The sequence below is a fragment of the Asterias rubens genome, chromosome 2 (genome assembly GCF_902459465.1).
Source record: "Asterias rubens chromosome 2, eAstRub1.3, whole genome shotgun sequence".
NCBI lineage: Eukaryota > Metazoa > Echinodermata > Asteroidea > Forcipulatida > Asteriidae > Asterias > Asterias rubens.
The window spans coordinates 6,479,082-6,503,258 of record NC_047063.1 but is presented as its reverse complement, the minus strand read 5'-3'; the positions used below and the strand labels follow the sequence as shown (position 1 = coordinate 6,503,258).

At 37.4% G+C, this 24,177-nt stretch overlaps 1 protein-coding gene across 1 annotated transcript; it reads right to left on the bottom strand.

Moving 5' to 3' along the window:
• Positions 1 to 558: 558 nt before the first annotated feature.
• On the bottom strand, positions 559 to 19,992 carry LOC117306896 (ras-related protein Rap-1b-like). Its single transcript, XM_033791458.1, has 8 exons — positions 19,935 to 19,992; positions 18,015 to 18,088; positions 16,613 to 16,681; positions 11,900 to 11,956; positions 6,985 to 7,125; positions 4,544 to 4,641; positions 3,090 to 3,278; positions 559 to 970 (listed from the first exon to the last, which is right to left on the bottom strand). The coding sequence occupies exons 2-7, from the start codon at positions 18,069 to 18,071 to the stop codon at positions 3,125 to 3,127; spliced, it is 576 nt and encodes a 191-aa protein (XP_033647349.1). The 5' UTR covers positions 18,072 to 18,088; positions 19,935 to 19,992; the 3' UTR covers positions 559 to 970; positions 3,090 to 3,124.
• Positions 19,993 to 24,177: the final 4,185 nt, after the last annotated feature.

Below are 24,177 nucleotides of genomic sequence, written 5' to 3'. Positions count from 1 at the left end.
AGCAAAAACACCTCAGAAACACATTGTTCTTGAAAAAGTGTGCAAGCTTAGAATTATCGCAACATTTAAACCACTGAGTGTGTCTGCCATTTTCACAGACTTCATTCCTCAATACTTGATTCATTTTTACACTCCTTCATTTTTTTCGCAGGGCTCGATTTGAACAGATTTAGAGCAATGGGCCAGTACAATGGGCCAGTAAATTTAACAGTAATCTTAATTGTGTAGATAGTGTTCCTCTCATTTTGATTACATTCTTGAAATAAATTCTCTGGTCTAGTAAAAGTTAGGAGCTACAAGCCCTGCAGTCTTGGGGAATTTTTTCCTCAAATGCGATGCCTGTTCAGTATAAGTTTGATTTGTTTTGCTCCTTATAAGGTATATAAAGTGTAGTATCTTTGCCTACCTGTTTAGCCAAGGCAATTGGATTATTAAGGGTTTTGTTGCAATGCTGTACAGTAAACTACCAGAGTTGCAGCCTACTAAAGGCCAAGTCACACTGCAGCAATAACAAAAATGATAACGATCACGACGCAAAGTGAACGCATTCTATGTGTTGAATTGCTCCACGCAGAATACGCCCATGCTCATTCAACCAATCGAGGGCGTTATTAACATTCTCGTTTTCGTTATCGTTTTCGAGGCCTGTGTGGCCGGGCCTTACAGTGATACCCATCCATGATATTACAATATAGTAGATACCATCTCACAGTGTTTTCTTAAATCAAGACTGGAATGGCTTGAACCCAGACTACTTAGCTGTTTCTATGTACATACTACTCTTGACAGGCCTGAGTTTGCAGATGATAGTGGCTTTAAAACCTAGTCTTGATCCAAGGCTGATCCTACAGTACGCCGATAAGACAACTGATTGATTGGTACACTATTTGATTGGTACTCCATTGATGATAAAGAGAGTTGAAGAAAACCAGACAGCTTTGATGAGATAACATTGAGACTAGCAATCCCCCTGCAAAGGATACAGACAATAAATATAAATCACAGTTAGTAATTACAACTAATGTAGCAAATGATTTGAGAAAGAGTTAAAGGGAAGGTACACTATTGGTAATTGTCAAAGACCAGCGTTCTCACTTGTTGTATCTCAACATATGCATAAAATAACAAACCTGTGAAAATTTGAGTTCAATTGGTCATATCGGAGTTGGGAGAAAATGATGAAAGAAAAAACACCCTTGTTGGACGAATTTGTGTGCTTTCAAATAGGAATAAAAGACTTCTAGCTAGAAGTCTTTTAATATTTTAGTGAGAATTTACCTCTTTTTCAAAAACTACATTACTTCAGAGGGAGTCATTTCCCACAATGTTTTATACTATCAACAGCTCTCCGATGCTAACTACCAAGTCAGTTCTTAATAAAAAATTAGTTTTTAGTAATTACCAAACGTGTACCTTCCCTTTAAGAATTGTACACATTTCCTAGCTACAAGACCTGCACGGCCTATGGATTTTACTCCTAATCTCAAGCCCTGTGCATAACTAGTGCCATCCAGCATCCTTTTGTAGCACATGCTCATTTAGTTCTAAGTAGGATTTGAAACTTTGCATGGTGGAAATACGATATACAATTTGCGGCAACACCATGTAATGACTATCTCTAAATGAGTTGGGGTGGTTCTCTAAACGAGTTGGGGTGGTTCTGAAAAGAACCGTTGGTTTCAACCCGACGTTTCGATCAGTTTGCTCTGATCGACTGCTTTTTTTCCAGAAGACACTCAGAGCGTACTGATCAAAACGTCGAGTTGAAACCAACGGTTCTTTTCAGAACCACCCAACTCATTTAGAGATAGTCATTACATGGTGTTACCGCAAACCTTTCCATATCATTTTGTTCTAGTAATGTCTTTAAGTGACGAGCGCGAGGAAGTACTGTACACCAGCTTCGCATCTGCATAATAATGAGCGATAAAATAATTACGTCATCTGAGAGGGGTCTAGAGTATACATGTAATCAGCAGCCACTTCTCAGGAAATAACATCTATTAATAAATACCTCAGACAGTTTCGCTATTCCTATTGGTGGAGAGGGCATCACGTGGGGGTGTTTAGACCTTTGAAAATGACCAGTGTTTATAACCGGTTGTGAGCGAATACTCCGCGCTCGTCTTGGTGCAAGGCGTTTCTTGTTACGGGCGATGTTACTTTATTTAGCCTTTGGACCAAAAAGGCATTTATGAATGGGAATAAAAGAGTACCGACTCGTTCTTTCACGGCCGTTTAAAACCTTGCTCGGGCTTTTATGACATGGCAACGACCCTAAACGGCCATGAAAGAACGCTACCCTTTCATTCCCTTAGTAATTCAAGTAGGATTTGAAAACTTGCACAGTGAAATTTTAACTAAGAGAGCTTTGCGGTAACACCAGCATTCTCAAAAAAATGATCAGAGCACTGATCGTAACACTGAGTCACTAACATTAGAATTCACATGATTTTTACCACCACCTCTCTTAGTTATCTAGTAACTTTAAATGTATGTTTTCTTGTATTTGGTTTACTACCTTATTTCAACCATGATAAGGAACATTGAAACTGAGACTCTAAAGAGACTCTAGTGTATTGCTTACTGGCGACCTACACCTTCAATCTATAATTGCCTTGCCTGATGTTCAGACAGCATACCAAGTTAGACCCAAACCGGTTTAACTTTGAGGTGGTTGTAAAAAGTTGTTCCCATTGCCTTCAGACAGCACCGAGTTAAAACCAATGGTTTATCTTTGGGTTTAAGAGGTCAAAGCAAACACGACCCCGTTACTCTAACATCCAGTTTATTGTCCTGCTCATTGGTCACTGTGTGTTTACGTAACGATTATGAAGGTCAATGGGTCATCTGTTGTGAGTTAAACCGGATGTGGTCTTTTTTATTCTGTCCACACACAGTGTTCAAAGATAAACCCGAAGCGGTCTAAAGTTAAATCCCCTCGCTGGACAGTCTATCTTTTGTGGGTTGAACTCGATTTGGTCTTTAGTACCGTTCAGACACACAGAGTTGAACTCGATCGGGTTGAACCATGAGTTAAACCGACTTAAGCTGTGTGTCTGAACGACCTCTGAGCTTAAAATACTCACCCCCATAAGCATGCAAAGCACCAGATGTAACCCCTTCACACCAACACGCATCCACCTTTCTTGCTGCCTTTAGCCTTAGCTTTAGTCTTCCTTCTTGGGTCTGGTGTCTGACGATTGATCTGTCTGACCAGATCATGAAATATCTCATCCACGTTGATCTTAAGTTTGGCTGATGTCTCCAAGAAGGTGCTGTTCAATCAGGATAGAAATTAAAGGGTTACGGGTTGATGGCAAACCAACATGTGGATCAGTTTACTGTACTCTTATACTACTAGTGGCTTCTTATAAAGCACTCAGGTCCATCACGCAGTGACGCTCATGGCGCTTCAACATTATTACCCCTGGTGGGCCTTAAATCATTCCTTAAACTATTTCAACTCCCTGGGGAGTATACAGCCTGTGCTGCCAATATGTAGCGCACTAAGCTAATCAATCACGAGAACCAACTCTGGCCCCACAGGTACCCATTTACCCCTGGGTGGAGAGAAGCTTGGTTAGGTGTTCTTGCTCAAGGACACAAGTGTCTTAGACCTCGTTCCCATTGGACCCCGTATTGATCTCTCAATTTGAGAAAAGGGGGATCTGACCCTGCAACTTCTGGAATTAGGAGATCAAAGGGCGATAACGTTAAACAGAGATCAAAGGGCAATCAAAGGGTGATCAAGCATAATAGGGAACACAAAGACGATCAGACCCCGAAAAGTTTAAAGCGAGATCTGATTTCGGAAGGTCGACCAACGTCTAGTGAAAATGCAAATTGAGAGCAAACTTCTGTTCACCAAAGGTGGATCAATGCGCAATTATACTCATCATATGTGGCAACACACTGGGATTCACCTCTGCGATATCTTTGCTGGGTCAGGATCTCATAATTGTGGCATAGTGGGAATGCAGTCTAAGAGGTAATCTTGTCATGTATTTCACAGTTGTTTACTCTTAAAGGTAGGGTCATTGTTTGTTTTGTTGTCAACGTAAAGCTGATTTATTGGCACAATTATTTCAAAACATACAATGAAAGTCAGAACGGGAAAGTTTAGCTGGATCTATGTGTACTTGTTGAGAAAAACAGCAAAAAACTTGTCATGATAATTTCACAAGAGCGTAGAATCCGCTCACATTTAGCGAGATGACAGCGTGTACCAACTGCATCCCCGTCTGGCCGCATCATTCACGATCTTAACCTTATACCTGAATGTTGTCTTTAAATTGCTGCTTATTAATAAACCATTGTGTACCTAATTATGTCATATCTCATACATCTTTTGTAATGTCGACATAAATGTGCATAAATGTGCATTATTGTATTGCATGACAGCATTGAAATAAATGTTATATTACTGAATGAATGAATGAATGAACAGCCAAATTTCATCAATGATAAATGCATGAATGGTTTCTCAAATTCAGATGCTTTTCCTGATATCTAATCAACATGGGGATGTAAATGTACTTACCAGTTTCCAAACTGCTTAGCTAGGTTGACACCTTGGTCTTTACCCACGACTCTCTCATCTTCTAAGTCACACTTGTTGCCTACCAGTACCATTGGTACCTAGAATCAATACCACAACAAACATCTTAACAAATGATGTAAACCACACAAGTTCATCAGCTGAACTAAACATTTGAAAACATCTGCAAACTTGCTGCTACTACACTAGGCAAAGTCTCTATAACATGTGTTACAACATAATAAGTGTACCTTGCAACTCAATATATTCAGTTTTCAGTTTTTCTAAGAGCTGTGATAGTTTTCTATGGGGAGCGTTTCTAAATACGTACCTGTTATTATTATTATTATTATTATTATTATTAATATAGACCTCACGTATGTATGATTGCAGGGTTTGAAATTGGCGCTAGCTTGCTAGCCCGGTACTACCAGATTGACAGCCGGGCTACCGTTTCCCCCACTTTGCATTTCATTTGTTTCATAGTCATCAGTTATTCAGTTACAATAGTGTGGGGATGGCGCCAATACATTTAAAGGTCTATAAATCGTTTATCTTTGTCTGCATTGTAGCTAATACATCTAAACAAACACTGTAAATATCTTTTGCTATTAAACAAATCCTGATAGTAACATTCCTTTACTTTGTTGAATTTCTTGCAACCATTGTTACTAGAAACATGTACATGTACACGACTAAAACAAAGTTAGTTTGGTCTCAATTGCAAGATCTGCTTCTACGGGTTATTAACGGTGTCATGGGAAAAACTGCTGTGGTGGACTCTTAATCCAATGAAGTTCACCAAGGGCGAGCGGTTCAACAAAAATTCAAATTCATGTTTAGATATGGGGGCCATCAGTGCTGGAGTGCAGTCTGGGGGTCATCTGTGCTGGGCAGCACAGTGTATTTTGCTCAGAGTGTTGGGTGAAATTTGTTAGGTCTGGCATAGAGAAAGGACCCTTCTCTATGGTTCTAGGCAGGCCCACCCGGCACCACCCACTGTGGCTACCATACAACCATGTGTCAGACCAAAGCATTTACTTCAGCAGTGACACAATCATCAGTGTAAACACCCATGTACACTTCACCATGAAGCACCCCGCCCCCATAAATACCAACATTGTTGTGTGGTTAAGACTGAGTCATTAAACCTTCACTCCCTAAATAAGTCACTGGTTCCAGGGTCATTACTTCATTTTGAATGTCATCAAGTCAAAACCAACAAAAAGATGCTGTAAAATCACAAAATAAATGTTTTATTTATGACTTAACCATTCTGAATGGTCATGGATAACTTCCATTGTTAAAAACCAGTATTCTCACTTGGTGTATCACAAACAAATGTGCATAAAATAACAAATCTGTGAAAATTTGGACTCAATTGGTCATCGAAGTTGCAAGAGAAAAATGAAAGAAAAAACACCCTTTTTGCACAAATTTGTGTGCTTTAAGATACCTAAATAAGAGGCTTCAGGCCTGAAGTTTTTTATTATTTGAGTGAGAAATTACGTCTTTCTCAAAAACTACGTTACTACACAGGGAGCCATTTCTCACAATTTGCTATACTATCAACAGCTCTACATTACTCGTTACCAAGTTAGTTTTTGCTAACAATTATTTGAAGTAATTACCAATAGTGTCCAGTGCATTAAATACTATGAAAGTAGCACACCAATAAAAAGGGAAGTGAGTCACACATGTAGGATGTACCTCACTCATTTAGTGGTTTATTTAACAACTAATTTACCAGAAACTTTGGAGTCAATTAAACGCATTATTCACCACAACACTACACAATCAAATCACTGTCTTAAAGCGTGGGAATCTATTTGTCAAGGGGTTTTCAATTCACAATCAACTGAAACTCTAACAGTTTGACACAATTCGATCAAAGGCATTTTTATCAGAGCCCATTTTCATCAAGCCTGTAAGCACAAAATTTACTTAGCACATAAAAGTATTGCTTAACAGAAACAGGCTACCAGCAAATATTACACTACGCTTACATTGTTGTGACTGGTGCCTCACTCAATTTTTGCTTAGCATAGGAAGCTGTCAAGCAGTATTTTCTGCTTAAAAACTTTGAGAAGTTGGGTCCAGATGTTTTGATGTTGACATTAATAGAGAGTCATAATGATATGACAATCACTAATGTTCATGTAAAATCAGTGACCATTACAACATTATGCCAAATAACAATCTTCAACTGAAATTCACAAATTAATGGGGTTTTCGTCTCTCTAATAGTATAAAACTATTAAAGACACTGGACACTATTGGTAATTGTCAAAGACACGTCTTCTCACTTGGTGTATCTCAACATATGCATAAAATAACAGACCTGAGAAAATTTGAGATCAACTTGTCGCTGAAGTTGTGAGATACTAATGAAAAAAAAAAGAAGAGATTATTATCAAAGTGCTAAGAGTGATTTTCATACTTACATTATCTGTGTCTTTGACTCGTAGGATCTGTTCCCTTAGATCCAGTAGATCATTGAATGTGGATTGGGCTGTGATTGAGTAGACTAAGACGAACCCCTGTCCATTCTTCATGTACAAGTCTCTCATCGCTGTAAATTGTTCCTTAACAAAAACACAAAGTTAAGATTGTCAGTCAAAAGTATATATTTGGTTTGCGGTATTACCATACAGTGTGTATCTACTTGCCAGGTAGAGTTTGTTCTTAGAGAACCGTCTTGCTTTATTCTACTACTGTATCACCTGAAAAGAACTGTCCTGCTTTTCAACTACTACCCGGGCGGAAGGTATAGAAAATTGGCTGGGACTAGTACTTTAGCTCATATGATCATAATTAACTGCACTACCGCGGAGTCAGTTCTTGTGGTCTCAATGTTTCGACTAGCTTGCTCTAGTCATCGTCAGGAGACGGTCCAATCCAAAGTAAATACTTTTAAAGGCACTGGGGTTGATTTCACAAAGATATTCCTAACTTAGGACTAGTCCTAAGACTCTTTAGGGGTTAACAAAAAGTTACAAACATTTAAGGTTAGTCTTAAGTTAGGACAAGTAGAGATACAATAAGACTAAGTCTTAACTCTTTGTGAAATCAAATCGCCCCCTGGACGGGTTTTGTAATTGTCAAAGACCAGTATTCTCACAGTGGTGTATCCAGTTGTTCTCAGATTGAAATATTTAAGAGACAAATTACCTCTTTTTAAAAAACTATGTTACTTCACACCGTTTTATACTACACGCATCAACAGCTCTTTGCAACTCATTACCAAGTAAGTTTTATACTTAATTTTGTTTAGTAATAACCAAATGTGTCCAGTGCATTTAAGTACACACAATTATTCCATGTAAAGTACAATAAAGCCAACTGTAGCCACAAATTTAACACAATCTTCAATTCCTTATACAATACGTTGTTGGTTTTAGTCACTATTTTCATGGTTATTTTATTCATCCAAAACACCATAAAATGCACAATGATGAAAGAACCCACAATCACTACAAATTATTCAAAAAAAAACTATTGAATGGACTTGAATAAATCGTTTGAAAAGTTTAACACAAATCAAATTATTACAATTCTGTCGTAATAATTATATATATTATTATCTTTTAATAACAAACTTAAAGAAGCCCTGGAAGCAATATCTGGCATAATGTTCACACCACCACCTCTCATGGCCAAACCCGCCCCCTAGCATACACTTCGTATGAACATGAAGGAAGGACGGATGATTAATGTAGGTGTAATTTTTTCTTATGATTCTGAACCACAACACTACACACCCACATGCACTTAACCACTGGATGACCAGTTAAAGATACATGTATACTCTGTACTAAAGGGTTTTGATACCTTGTTGTAGATCAAGTTGTTGGCCATGACATGAATCCTACTCACTGTGAATGAAGATGTGACTGATTTGTAGAAGTTTCAGTTTCACTAATCTTCAAGTTTTTTAGAAAAAAAAAGTGAAAATCGCTGAGCGATAATTTCAGGATAGTCACGTAAATCTGTTCTACATGCGTACATATAAAATCGTTTTTGAGTTTTACTGAAACCAAAATTTTCTTTGTGACATTCTGTTCACTCATTTTTCAAAAACTACAGCACCTCAGCAAGTAATATTTTAAGGGAAGCTTTCTCCTACCAAATATCTTCAAACCTGTCAGAAATTTGTAAACATTGTGTTTTGTGTCAGACAAAAAGTACCCAGACCCTTTAAAGGAATGCTACACAATTGTTTTTTCTAACAAAACAGTTTTTGGCAGTGTAAGCACTTTATGTAATCCACCAGATACATAAACTGACAAACCTGTAGAAGTTTGAGATCGATCGGCCATCTGGGTCACGAGAGAATAGTGAAAAACCGATTACAAATTTTTGCATTGCATTGATGCCAAAACAATGAATTTTTCAAGGGATGTTTTCTACTATCATCATCATTAGACCATGTAAGTTTTATGTAAATCTGTGATCTTCACGATTCTTGTTTCTTACCAATTCTGTAACGTTCCTTTAAAAGGAGTCATGTTGCAGTAGTAGCAAAGTTTACATTATATCATACAATGTTTTGATAATATTGATGGATAGGCCTACAGAATTTGGATTATATTTCCTTTCCTGTCCATAGTTCAGCATATTTGTGAACTTTGACTGCTGATGTAGATTAAAAATATGACATGACTCATTTCAGGACATTTAAAGACACCAGCCAATGAGATAATTCAATTGGAAAGATTTAGATTTGTTTTCATTACAAACATGTTGGTGTACATTTTAGTCTTGGTTCAAAAATGCAAAAATCATTTCAAAAAGATTTGATCTTCAAAGATTTTCTCTACCAGCTGCTAGCTTAAAGTCATTTCACTGGTCTGCTAGTGTTTACTGTTTCACTGAATGGATACACTTTTCAGCCATAAATTACCAGCACCAAGCTAATCCGCATCAACATTTAACTAAAGCAGCATGCAGCATCAGTGTCCAGCTTTCTCCAGAAGACAATCAAAGCATACTGATCAAAACGTCGAGTTGAAACCAACGGTTCTTTTTAGAACCACCCTGACCGACTCATATAGATTATCATTACATGGTGTTATCGCAAACCTTTCCATAACAATAAATTAGCCAGCCGAACCACTTTGAGAGAATTTAGTCTATAAGTGTTTGAACTAGCATTTAGCTAGCGGACCACAGTTAAGGGAGAAAGCTACATGCTTTTGTAATTGTTCTATTAGCGAAGCGTTTTCTGCCTTCAACTTTTTCAGAGGCAAAGCATGCTTTTGTTTTTGGAAAAAAGGTATTTCCTTATCCTGTAGTTTTCAATAACGCGTCAAACAATGAACCAACCTGTGTCAATGACATAAACTCCAGGCAGCCCATTTGAATGAAAAACGCAAAAAAACTGGTTTGCTTTCTCAAGGATTTTGTAAACATTCATGCAAAGTTTATTTTGATTGCGACAACCAAAATATGCGTGTAGTCAAAAGTGTTTCAGATGTGGTTTCACATTACAGATCAAGAGTAGCCGACAAAAGATATTCCTATATTGACATTTGATATTCATTCTGTAAATTCAGTCTCACAAAGACATTCCTACTATCTTCCACTTTCATTCTGTTTAAAGAAATCAACCAGCACAAACATATCAGTTGTCAGCGAAATATTTTTCTGTACGAACACCAGAGTAAGGAATACATTAGCTACATCATAACCATTGAGACCAGAACAAATACAATGTTAAAGACACTGGACACTATTGGTAATTGTCAAAGACCAGTCTTTTCATTTGGTGTATCCCAACATAAGCATAAAATAACAAACCTGTGAAAATTTGAGCTCAATTGGTCAGCGAAGTTGCGAGATAATAATGAAAGAAAAAACACCCTTGTCACACGAAGTTGTCTGCTTTCAGATGCTTGATTTTGAGACCCCAAATTCAAATTTAGAGGTCTCAAAATCAAATTCGTGGAAAATTGCATCTTTCCCGAAAACTATGTTACTTCAGAGGGAGCCGCTTCTCACAATGTTTTATACCATCAACCTCTCCCCATTACGTGTTACCAATCAAGGTTTTTTGCTAATTATTGTTTTGAGTAATTACCAATAGTGTCCACTGCCTTCAAAGAAATCAACCAGCAGAAACTTATTTGTTGTTGGCGTATCATTTTTCTGTACCAACACCAGAGTAAGGAAGAGCTATATTATAACCATTGAGACTGGAACCAAAACATTGTGTAACTTACTAGGAGACCCAACCCATTACTTCGAATTGCTATCCTATTGCTCCAGTACATAATTAGTAAAGTACCAGGAAATGTGTATATATCCTACCAAACTGACTGCAGCGATGTAGTTTACAGCCATACCAAGTACATGAAGTATTTATTCACATGGTATGACTATCATTAGCATTTATAACAAGTTGTTCTTGTGTTGGTCCCGAAACCTAACACAGTTCAGTTAAAGTTCACACAAGGACCATTCATCGACGAGCGGCCAATAATAACTGGTACTTACATGTATGCTCAAAAACATGTGTTGGGTTGGTACCACTTATATTAGGCCAGTTCGCGCAAAGACTATAGTCTATCATTGACCATAGTTTGACTAACCCTGCCCGACCTCTGTCTAGGTGGACTACGCTAGTTTTGACTATTTGGAACCTACCAACCGGGTCGCATCGCTGGTTACCAACAACCCTTTTCATTTTCATAGCACAGCGCCGAGTGGACCAGTTATAACAAAATGATAAAGTGTGTTAAATTGCCGGTTGCCCTGAGATGACTTGACAAGAGCCAGGCGTACCGTACTTCAACTTCTGTACGCATGCCCTACATACGTCACTTAACAACCATTCGTTAACCATTGATCCTTGCACGAACTTGACCATAGTATCATCATGCAGTTGGCAAATTGTACTTGTGCAAACATGGCCATGGGTGTCTTAGATCTGTGTAAGGGAATGAAAGGGTAGCGCAAGTTCTTAAACTTGCGTTTAAAACCGGCAGGGTCGTGGCCATGCGATAAAGGCCCGAGCCAAAGGCCATCACCCTACATGGTTTTAAACGGCATTTTAAGAACGAGTCACTACTCTTTTATTTCCATTCATAAATGCCTTTTTGGTTAAAGGGCGTATTAAAGTAAGAAACTCTGAAAACTTATCTGTTTTCTGACATCCTTGAGCTCTCTACGTGTGTTGCATTTTTAAATGCATTCGTACGCGTAGTATGCAACTAAACGTATCCGAAAACAACCGGTTATAAACAGCTCCAGCTTGTCATTATCAACCGTTTAAACACCCCCCGAGACGCGCTCTCCACCAATAGGAATAGCGAAACTGTCCGAGGTATTTATGAATACTGTGTAATAACAAGTACTTACTGTTCCTGCTGTATCCAGTATTTCCAGCATACATGACAAGCCATTTTCTTCCACTTGCTGTAAGAAAAAAAATAGTCGCGTTACATATTTATACATCAAATCCCGATGAGGACCATTTGATTTTTCTCTCATCCCAAGTTTGGTTATCACTTCTATGGCAATTAGGCACCATACCAATTGTTATTTTTATGTAACCAATAATATTTAGGTTATGAGACAGGAAATTGTGCTTTTACATTGTGGGTTGACATGGTTAACTAATATTTATTTGTGTATTGTGGATTTTTAAGATGTCTGAATTATTTAATCACACAAGGGACAGATTCTACTCACAGTGTTTAGCAGTATTATGTACATTTAGTTAAAAAGTGGTGTACAGTGTTGCACTTAGTACACTGGATTTAGGCTGTTCCAATTCTAACACATGTATGTAGTTGGTTTACTAATTAGCCTGGAATTTTTATCTTTGAAAGGGCAAGGCCATTTTCATTTTGCAAAGGGCACTTCCATTGGAAAATCTTAAAGTCAATGTGAAACTTTTGAAGGGGCACAAAGGCCAAGACCAGGGCCCAATTTCATAGAGCTGCTTTTAAGCAAAAAATTCTGCTTAAGCAAAAAATACATTCTTAGTAAAATCAGAATACCGGCCAAGACTCCACTCAATTGTTATGCTAAGTAAACAACAGCTAAATACCAGTCACAAGCAATGTATAGGGTACGAAATTTAGGCCTGTAACATGTGTAAAATTAAGCAAGCTATTTTCGTGCATAACCAAATGTTTTGCTTAAGCAGCTCTATGAATATGGCCCCAGGGGCATTGAAGGGCATGGCCTCTCTGTGGCCTGCATGTGGTTCCAGGCTTGAGATATTCACATTTCTCTGTCAAAGCATTTTCCTCTTATGACATTTTTTGCAATGGGAAAGTTCACGGCATGACCACGACACCAACAAACATACAAATAATTCCTGTCACTGCTTAACCTTTGTGCGGTCGTGATGTAAGAGGAAGTATTGACACTAGGAAAGGCAATTTGAAGATATTGACAAAGATATTTATTAATCATGATGAAAATACTTTTCCTGGTGGCTTTTTAGTAAATTCACATCAACATAATGTTAAGTTTTGTATTATACATAAACCCATTGCATATGACGTCACACTCTCAAAAAGGAGGCAGATCATTGGACAATAGCTGTTCTCTGTGCGTAAAAACGTGCACGTGACATCAGCGTACATGTAGCACTCGCGTTATGCAAGGGGGAGCTTGTGATTTCTTGCACAATACAGAACGCGCCTCTGAACAATGCGCGTAATTTTGGATGTCAACTCTCTTTTGTGCATGTTTGTACAATTTTGGCACCCCAAATGACACCTAGGATAGGCACCTGCGCATGTTGCAAGGGGTCTATATACCAGTAATTATCATAGAAATTTTTGTTTGTTTTACTATTGGTATAATTCCTAAAAATGTAAATTAAATTTATAGCGTAAATATGCCTTAATATCAAGCTTTTATTTTTAGGTTTAGAGAATGTTAAGAAGGTACATGTATTATATAATGTGCAACCAGTTTACAATCATGTACGCGAATATGTAACACCTTGAAAATGACACAAGGAGATGTTGGGCAAGAAGCAGCTCCAAGACTTAGTAGAAACAGTCTGACAAAATCCATCTCTTAAGGATAAGTGTAGACTAAGAATGTAACAAATAGGCTGTAATACTTTAATCTGATGGGCAAAGTATTTATGCTGAATAGTAACATCTACAAGGCAACTTAGAAATGTAAATTGACAAAGCCTAAAAAGTATTGGAGAAAAGATTAATATTTCACTTATTGTGACAGCTTTTCTAAAGACATCTTAAATTCAAAGCTAGACTTGTGGACAAGTCGTTGTTAACGGTCTGCCGCGGTGAGATAGTCGAGTTGTGGCGGTGCTCTTGCGAGATCACTACTCTTGCGCGAACTGTAAATGGGACCGTAATCGTGAGAGCAGTAGTATCGCGGGGCCAGCAGTCTCGCGAGAATACCACCGAAATCGCAGGGAGATTCGGAATAGAGTGGGAACGCTATCACCACTTAACGACTTGTCCACAAGTCTAATTCAAAGCTTGCAGGCTACAGATTCACTTATGAGGCAACCTTGGTACACTGGCACATGGTTTGATTAATAAAAATACAGAAATCTCAAGTCTGTAGATTAATGAGGAACTATGCATCATGAGTGTTGAACAACAATGAAAAGCTTTCTTCCAAGTTCAAATTTCATCTGACATACAATAACTTTGCTGTTTTCAAGGCATATAAAAGGTCCCATCAAAAGAGACAAAAAAGGAACTAATTCCAGTTCACCATCAACAAAACCCAAGCCTTTTAAAATGTTAAAAACTCTTTGACGGGTATCCTTGAAACAATCTCAGAGAATGGTTGTATTGCCCATTCAGTCAAACATTTGGCCTTGCGGGATTAGCATGGTTCGTTAAACTGGTTTAGGCTTGAATGACTTGATTGAGAGCTACATGTACATGATCACTTTTGCAGTTGAACAGTATTATAACAAAACCAACATGTCTGTAGAAGGAATTTTTTAAAAAACAATAAAACTCCAGAAAAGATCAAGAGAGGTTTATTAGATAAACGCATCCTGTATTATTTAAACCATTAGGGAAAACAGATTATATTTTCAAGAGTTTAAATTAATGAAGTCAAAAGAAAGTCCAATCATTGGGTGATAATTGAAGAAAAACCATTCAAAATTTGGTGACAATCGGTTGAATATTATGTAAATGCAGGAACGTATTGACTTTTTGGAAGGTACAATGTACAGTATTTGTGTAGCAGCAATGACAGAAGCCTTATGCCCACAAACCTGGGTTTGATTTCACCACGGAGGAGTATTCCTTCCTCCATGATTTCACAAAGTACAAAGATCTATCTTTTTTAAGAGGTGTTGTCAGTATTACCATAATAATTTGTATAGTGACATCACACTCTAGTAAGCAGAGTACGGTTAATTTGCAGTACAGAGCAAAATTAGCTCTTTGTTAAATTGGCATTGTACAAATGAACTTACAAACCAACAATATCAACAAAGGTTAATAATTTCCTTGTTGTTCAGAAAGTTGACACCAAGATTTACTTTTAACACAACCAGGAAGGAAACACAAATTGTAACATTATATGTTTTTGGCATTTTGGAATCGACTTCATGTAGGAGTGTAGCACTCTCTGAAAAATATGCAAAGCAGGCACAGCAGGGAAAACAACACAATGTACATGTATAATGACAATATTTGTTGTGAATTTGTTTTACAAGATAATGTTTCTATCATAATATGAATTGTTACAATGTACAGTGTAATGAGTATTTGTGTACAATCAGTCAGAAGCCCGAGGTTGTGGTAGAATTGTGCTACACCACTTCCTTCAAGGTTTACCCAACAAACACGACTCTTGTCTTCACGCAGTCTTCAAAATAACCTAGATGGCAACCACAGTAATTGCAGTTGTGCCCTATGTCAATTTATTGGTTTGATTATGAATTGCAAATAAAGAAATTGTGATCCAGTAATACGACGACATTACTTTTTCTGGTCATTGTGAAATCAGTGGTAAGCTTGGTCAGATTGGAACCCACAACCTTGTGATCGCTAGTCCTGCAGTCTAACCACTGGACCACACTAAGATACAATTGACATTGTCTCTGGTACTGCCATAGTCTTCTAGTGACTGTGCCCCACCTGACCTTCTTATTTCAGTGTATACTAAACTACCCAACAACTTATTTAGAAAGTGATTGAGTTTCCAGAGACAATGTGATACTGAATAAAGAATGATTGTATCAACACTGATACATTCTTAGCATTACTAAGATAGTCATGACGACTTTGCAAACAATTATGTTACGATATGGAAAGATTTGCAGTAACACCATGTAATGACTTTCTCTATTTATGAGTTGGGGTGGTAATGAAAAGAACCGTTGGTTTCAACTCGAGGTTTCCATCAGTATGCTCTGATCGTCTTCTGGAGAAAGCTGGACTCTGTCATTACATGGTGTTACCGCAACCCATTCCATTTTGTATTTCCACCATGCAAAGTTTCAAATTCTATTTAATTATTAAACTGATAATGAACGGATCAATAACATAAAGTACATGTTACTCTACCAAAAATGTTATCCAGTAATATTAATAATCCAAAAGGAAGACTGATTGGGTGGGTTTTTTTTGTGGGGGTTTAAAAATATTGACTGAGAGCAGGATTTGAAGCTGCGGCCTCCAGATTAACGTGCTGGAGCTCAAGCATCTGAGCCAGACAGAAAGCCTTGGTGATCCCACTTCTGCAGCTTCCCTTGATTGTGTCATAAATATATATTTGGTTTGCGGTAACACCATGTGTGTATCTACTTGCCAGGTAGAGTTTGTTCTTAAGAGAACTGTCTGTCTTTATGATACTGCCGCGAAGTAGATTTATCGGATGTTCGATAGAATTCTCAGATCTGAAAAGAACTGTCCTGCTTTTTAACTACTACCCGGGCGGAAGGTAATGATATAGAAAATTGGCTTGGACAACTACTCTAACTTAAATAGGATAATATCGCGGAGTCAGTTGAATTGTTTTCAACGTTAGGACTAGCTTGCTCTAGTCATCCTCAGGAGACTGACTAATATACTATTTTAAAACCTTATCATTAACTTTTTACTTTACCTTTCTGTAGCTGTCTTCAATTGTTGGATCATACTTCTCCACAAAGATCCCCTGTACAAATTGTACTGTCTGCAAAAAAAAAAATAGTACACAAATATGTCACATACAATTGCATACAAGTTATATTTATCTGTATGCCAAGCTGGTGGTAGAGACGAATCATATCCATAAAGATGTATAATTATTTTTATTCAAGTAAGATTACAACCTTGAAACCCTTTTTAAAGATTTTTTTCAAAGTAGTCAATAGGAAGGTTTAGCTGCATGTTCTACGTGAACGTAAGAAAATCTCACGGTTTTAGTACGTGATACGCCATACGTGAGCATGCAACAAGCCCAAAGTGGCGACATCACCCAGAAACAAAACAACTTTTTGAAGTTCACGTTCACGTATCTGCTCGCATAACGTGCAGCTAAACCTCACTAATAATTCACATCTATTCATAGTTTCAGAAAACTCACACTAAGAACTCACACCAAGCCTAATACTTCACAGTAGGCAACGAAGGTGATTGCCTCTATGCCCCTGGTCATTGCCTTGGTGCCCTTAAAATGCTCCAATCGCCAATAGACACTTACAATTTCCTTAGTCATGGTGCCCTTTTGCAAGAGCAACATGACTTGATGCCCTTGCTCTTTTACAAATGAGGACTGCACTACCCATGGCCATTTATTTGTGACCTTTACAAAAATATGAATTGTCTCCAATTATGTAAAACGAAGAATGAGCCAAGGTAGTTTGTTGTTGAAACTTGGCTGTCTCACTCTCCCCTGGTCAACTTCAGCATAATCCTGTAACATTTTTAGACTTGAATTTCAAATGCCTTGATTACAATCCTGTACAGATCATGACTCTATCTCAGTCCTTTCTTGGTCAACCCACTCAACATTGCCATCAGAGACTGTAAACCAAGGAACAACAGGCCTGGAATTTCATCTTTGAGAGGGCAAGGCCATTTTTAGTTTTGTTTAAAGCCATTGGACACTTCGGTAAACAGTATTGTCTAAAGGCCCACACATCGTGTATCACAACTTATATATATATAAAATAACAAACCTGTGAAAATTTAGGCTCATTCGATATCCGCACGTTTCGCCGTGTCATGACATGTGTTTAAAATAAATCCGTAATTCTCGCTATCGAGAATTGATAATTGTTTTAATGTTTTCTCAAAGAGTAAAGCATTTCATGAAATAATATTTCAAGAGAAGTCTTTCACCATTACCTTCAGTAAACCCTGTAGGTTATTTGTAAATCCTGTTCTGAAAGTGTCCAATGGCTTTAAATGGAAAATCTTTTAAAAGTCTATGGGAAACTTTTGAAGGGGCACCAAGGCAATGAAAATCACAAACTTCATAAAAGACACATTTTCATAATGTACAATTATTGAGTTATATTTACCAAGGCACTCTTGCCAACACCACCAGATCCCAAAACGACGAGTTTGTATTCACGCATGGTTGTTTATTGTGATTCTGGAAATAAAAGAATAAACAAAATGATTTAGAAAGGAACATCTCTAAAAATCAGGTGAAGAGATGTTAAATACATGTAATGTTGGTTGGAGTCCGAGTTGGTTGGTTGGTAGTACAAATTGGTTGGAGTCCGAGTTGCCCGACTTCTCCATAATGTTGAGTAAATAGCTTGATCTTTGATGCTCACAAATAAAATAGCCTTAACATCATGAACCTACACCCGCACAGGGCAATAATCTGCGAAAGCGACAAAGCTGACGATATATTTGAATGACCAATTTTATATTTCAAGACAAGATTATGGTTTGGTCAGTAAACAAGTGAAAAATTTACATTGGAATGTATAGGCCTAGATCCCCAACTCAATATTCTAATAAATAAGGGTGGCTGCGAGAGACCGAAGTCGGTCACTTCGTACCCAAGTCACTTCGCACCCAAATTGTCGCACCCAAGTCACTTAGTACCCAAGTCATTGTCTGACTCTGGCAGAAGTGGCCGGCTTTATTATTACTTTCTTTCATGTGGACATCGACACTGATTACATTTCATGGTAATTAAATGTTCATCACTAGCCTTCTTAAAAAAAAGTGTCCAGTTATTATTATTATTGGTGAATTAATGTTCTTCCATTTGACGCGATTTTCTCATGGAGCCATGGGCTCAGTTTTTGACTTGTCCGACGGAGAATGGCACGCATTGAGGGCATATTTTACACAAGCTTTTCCTCCGTAAATTACTACGTTTTTCTTTTTTAAACTCTCCTAAAAAGTGAATGTTTTATTTACTGATGTGATAAATAGTGCCGATAACAAAAACGAATCCCCAACTTTGGTTTAAAAAAATAACGAAGGTTTGTTTCAAATCGATTCCTTCGTCTCAACTCCATGGTCTCAACAACCGTACAATTCATTCACGTATGACGTGACCTGGGTACGAAGTGACTTGGGTACGAAGTGGCTTGGGTACGAAGTGGCTTGGGTACGAAGTGACTTGAGTATGAAGTGACTTACGTACAAAGTGACTTGGGTACAAAGTGACTTGGGTACAAAGTGACCGACATTCCTTAGATCCCCAACTCAATATTCCAATAAATAAGGGTGGCTAAAAGAGGGACCTGCCTAATACTTTGACGATTTTAAAGTTTATGACAAGAAGCTCTAAAGTTCATGGAACTAATGCATCATCTTGTCAAGAGGCAGTTTTGTTTACTTTTGAACATGTGTTCTAGGCAGTCTGTGACTCGCGGGCGAATTTCCACACCTTCAACGGCGGCCTTCTTTCAACGAGTGTGTAAAATACATAAATCTGCCAAGTTCAATGGATGCTTGAACGAAGAGTGAACAAGAAGGCACAAAACGTAATAAAAGGTGCTTGGGGTTCGACAAAGTAATGTTATTTTTTTTATAATAATTTTTTACATTAATATTTTCAATTCATACAATCAATACATACAAATTTCAAATTTTCCCTTTTATAGTTTTTCCTTCAGTTTTCAAATTCAACTTATAAACAAATTAACAAATATTTACTTCTCCTTTTCATGTAGATATCCAGTAAATTTTACACACGTACATTACAAACCAGTGTGCTTAGTCATTGGATGCAAATTCCCCTCCGATACCAAGTAGGATCGACAGCGTTCATGTTGCATGTACACTTTTGTTCAGTACATTTCACACACAACAGTAAACATGCAACCCGCACAATTTCTGTCAAATATACTAAATTTCCCCCACAAATACATCTCTTTCGACTATTTCTGATAGACAACATATACAACTATTAATTGATGATATTATGACACAAAAAATACGAACATATAACAGTTTTAAATCCACAAACTTACGAAATTCTCGAGTAGATCCAAAGTGTTGGGCGAGGTCTGTTTGGCCGCTGCATGTGACGTCACTTTTATAAAATCTTAACAATTCTAAATATAGCATTGTGGTGCGGCAACATTTTTTTGAACCCACGGACTTGGAAAATACGAATTTAAAACTTATAAACAGCTTGTTGTAATAAAATATTAATTACGAAGGTTTAATATGTAAATATTTGGGAAATATTAGTCACTAATTCAATAAATTTGTGTAAGAAATGTAGATTTTTCAAAATGTATTTTTGTCACCAAGAGAGGGCGCCAGACATCCGTACTGGAGGTCACATCACAAGGAGGTCAAGCGATCCACGCGCAACAAAATTTTACTTTTGTGTCGTTACTTGTCATGTGTGGTTGATGTTTTGGTGGGGTCCTACTAGATCTATTCTTATTCACAAAGTCGCAGTTTTCTGGTTGTTTTGTATCTTTCACTTGTGTGTGTTACCTTCGAGTCTGTACTGTTCAGTTTTGTGTTGGTGATTCATTTCGTTTTGGGGGTTTACTTTCCTGTTTTTCACGTGTATTTCCTTGTTTGTTTCCATGTCTGTTCGTGTCAGTACTCAATGTTTTTATGTTTATATTATACACTACATGATCTTATTTGATCAGGTTTTACCACAACATAATGTTGTGTTCTTGTAAACCTGAAGTGATAATATCTCGGGATGCTGTGAGCCTATAATGGCAATGAACAGTCCTTTGCTTGAGACCAAACTCCTTGGAAATGATGACATGATTGAACGGATATATGATTATCATTGCTACAGCAATGCTGTAAATGCAATTGATAGATGAATAAATCACAATTAGTCTGATCCTCCCTCATTAGATTCCTGACTTTTTACTGCAATTATCCGATAAATTAATGACAGTCTATTTCCACACGCAGTGCGCAAGTTAGCGTAGATGTATCCGGCAGGATATTTTGCTGACTGAACCGATGGAGATGGAGATGGAGACAATAATCTGTTGTTCGTTTTTACTATAGAGAGTACGACTTGGTTGCGATAATCTTTATCTCTTGTTGTAGTATTTGCGTTAATCGTAACCATGGTAACCCTCCATCCTCCCAATGGTCGGGAGGGAAGAGGGTTATGTCGGAAGGATGAAATTGAAGGGTTATGATTATCGCAACTGCCCTTGTTCCTGCAGACAGTCCTACGAACCATGTAACATTTTTAATCAACATTTTAATAAACCAGTATACCCAATCCGATACATTTATTAAACTGGTTGAAAACAATCGTCAAAAAGTGTATGTGGTCTGTCGTCATGGCCGTTGTTTGTCTACAGTCTGAGATCTTGGTGACCATATGAAGCATTATTCTCCCAATTTTTCCCTCAAATGACTGAGAAGCTATGACATTCACATAGACTTCTAATAATTGGTCCCTAGTTTTGGTTCCAGCAAATTGCTATTGATGACCGTAACAAGCTTCCTCCTGATAGTCCCCAACCATGTAGCAATTGCAGACGTTTCCTAATCCAAGAAGCAATTTTTTCTGACACAGATGGTTAAGAACCACAATTGTAGCATAAAAAACTTCCTCTAGGATTGTAGTGAACACACGGAAGAAAGTTCAGGTTTTACCAAAAATTTGTTTGCATGCATGTTGTGCATCAGGGCTGCTCTCTTTGACTTTCATATCATGATCAGCCTCTTTCCTTTACTTGAACATGCATGAACATCATGCAACTTCAAATCTGATGGTTTGATGTTTGAATATTGAACTTTGTAAGAAAAACAAATAAAGGGCTTTGCTCCAGACCCTTCTAGATAATCTGTTGACAATAAAAGTTGTGTTCCCATACATAGGTGATCCTTTCTATTGTGATTCAGTATGCAGATTAAACTTCACCCTTAATCCCCACTAATCTCCATCTTTGTTTTCTGTTGCTTACCCCTTCCCATCCCCATGACTCACTCTTCGCTAATGTTTATTTTACATGTCTGGGACTTTCTTTTGAAACACACCCAGTGGCACAGAGTATTACCCCCCCCCCTAATGTTTTCACACCATAGTTTTCTCTAGCCCCCCCCCCCCACACACACACAATGAAGACATTATAGGAGAATGCATGCCCCATAGAGAGTATGAGCACCAAATGCTTTCTTTTTACCTGATGAGTTGTCACCTTTTGCATCATGGATAACACACCATTAGTGATGACATGGAAGGTGGTTTTCAAGACCCAAGTCAGTGGATCCCAGGTGACAAAATTCCAGTTAAACAGTCAACTTGTTTCAACTGGAATTTTAAACTGGTATCCCACTGGAACAATGTTGGATTCAACTGTTGGCTCAACTGGTTGCAAAAGATGTTGAAACCAATAGTTGCCAAAGGGTAATTATTGTTGCATCAACAGGAACCAGTTCATGACCCAGTTACCAATTCCTAGTTCAACTTGATCAGTTGAAACCAGTTAAACAGTCGACTTGTTCTTAAAAACTGTTTTCGACAGGAGTTAACTTGTGTCCAACTGGTACCTGTTGGATTCAACTGGTTGCAAAAGAAACCAGTTGAAACCAGTAGTTGCCAACTGGTAACAAGGTGTCAACAGGAACTAATTCAATCTAGTTTATACAAATTCCCAGTTGGGACCAGTTGAACTGGTTTCAATTCGAACTTTCATCTGATATATAGTCAAGGGAAGTTCACTTATTATGCAGGTACTGCAAAGAGTTGTTTAAAAACCTCATGTTTTGGCCCTGGCAAAGTTATTCTGGGCAGTGTGATTCAAAAGACTGTGCTTTAAGGGTCGAAACATGAGGCAAAATTTTTTTGCTTTGGCTCTATCGTTCAGAAATAAGAATTGTGACAAACTGTTGCTAAATAAATGTACACTGGAAACAAATGACACCATTGATATTTACCTAACAGGGTTTTATTTTCAGCTCAAAAACACTTTTTCTCAATTTTTTTTCACAAGCTTTAATATTTAATAGCACTGTTTAGTGTTAGCCAATACAACCATAACAGCTTAGAATTCAGACACATACAGACATGTATGACTTTAAACTACTTGTGTTTCGATGCATGTACTTGTTTGTTTGTTTGTTTGTTTGTTTGTTTGTTTGTTTGTTTGATTGATTGTTTGTTTGTTTTTGTTTTTGTTTTTGTTTTTGTTTTTGTTTTTTGTTTGTTTGTTTGTTTGTCTGTCTGTCTGTCTGTTTGTTTGTTTGTTTGTTTGTTTGTTTGTTTGTTTGTTTGATTGTTTGTTTGTTTTTGTTTTTTGTTTGTTTGTTTGTTTGTTTGTTTGTTTGTTTGTTTGTTTGTTTGTTTGTTTGTTTGTTTGTTTGTTTGACATGTCAGATGTTGAATATTCAAATATTGTGCTACTTGGACCCTACCAGTGCTTCAAAATAAATCACAAACTTATCCATTGACAAACTAATAATTTAAGATATACTCGGCTGATTTTGCTAAAACAAACCAATTAATTAATACTGTTAAAACATCCTCAATGAGAATGAGCTTAAGCTTTAGGTTAATCTTAGGAAAGACAGTTCACACACTATTGAGCTAAGAGCTGGGCATAATGCTCACTTTACATGCAGTAACTATTGACACATTTATCATCTATCACATTTGGAATCACCAAATACCAACAGGGCATCCTGATCCATAATTAGGATTTGAAACCTCACATGCTTGGTGAAATTGTAACTAAGAGATGTTTGCGGTAACACAATGTGAATATCCCATATGAAACACTAGTAGCCATTGGTTTCTAATGAGGGATTTGAGAAAGAATGCCTCCATTGTATTCAAATACAGTGACCTATAACCTGACTATCAATTTATCTAATTTCTGTGATTGACAAATCTTTAAGTGAAATGAATGCAAAATTGTTGCTTCAGTCTGACCTGAACTATAAAAAACCACTTTGGCACTATACTCTACCATAACACTGATTTGTTTTGGGTTTTATTTTCATTAATTTGACAACCTAATTGTACATACTGTAACTCTATCACACACTAACTAGTTGGACACAAAAGTAATACATCAACAAAATGGCAGTGTTAATCCTACAATTCAGTTTATATCAGGAAGCCATTGATCCCAAAAATACTTAAATTCAAAAAGGGGAAGACAAGCACGTTCGTCCGGTTCTCCACTGTGGCATTTCATAGAAATCTTCAATCATACAAAATATTTTTTCAATATAAGTAATTTCCCTATTGCCTCAAAAAATGGATCAAAA

What these genes read in the sequence shown, in the direction of transcription:
- LOC117306896 (XM_033791458.1), bottom strand. Translation starts at nt 18,071, where the DNA reads ATGCGTGAATACAAACTCGTCGTTTTGGGATCTGGTGGTGTTGGCAAG. An exon ending in GTGTTGGCAAGAGTGCCTTG is followed by an intron (nt 16,682 to 18,014) that starts GTAAATATAACT and finishes TTTTTTTTGCAG; the next exon opens with ACAGTACAATTTGTACAGGG. An exon ending in GCTAAGCAGTTTGGAAACTG is followed by an intron (nt 3,279 to 4,543) that starts GTAAGTACATTT and finishes CTGATTGAACAG; the next exon opens with CACCTTCTTGGAGACATCAG.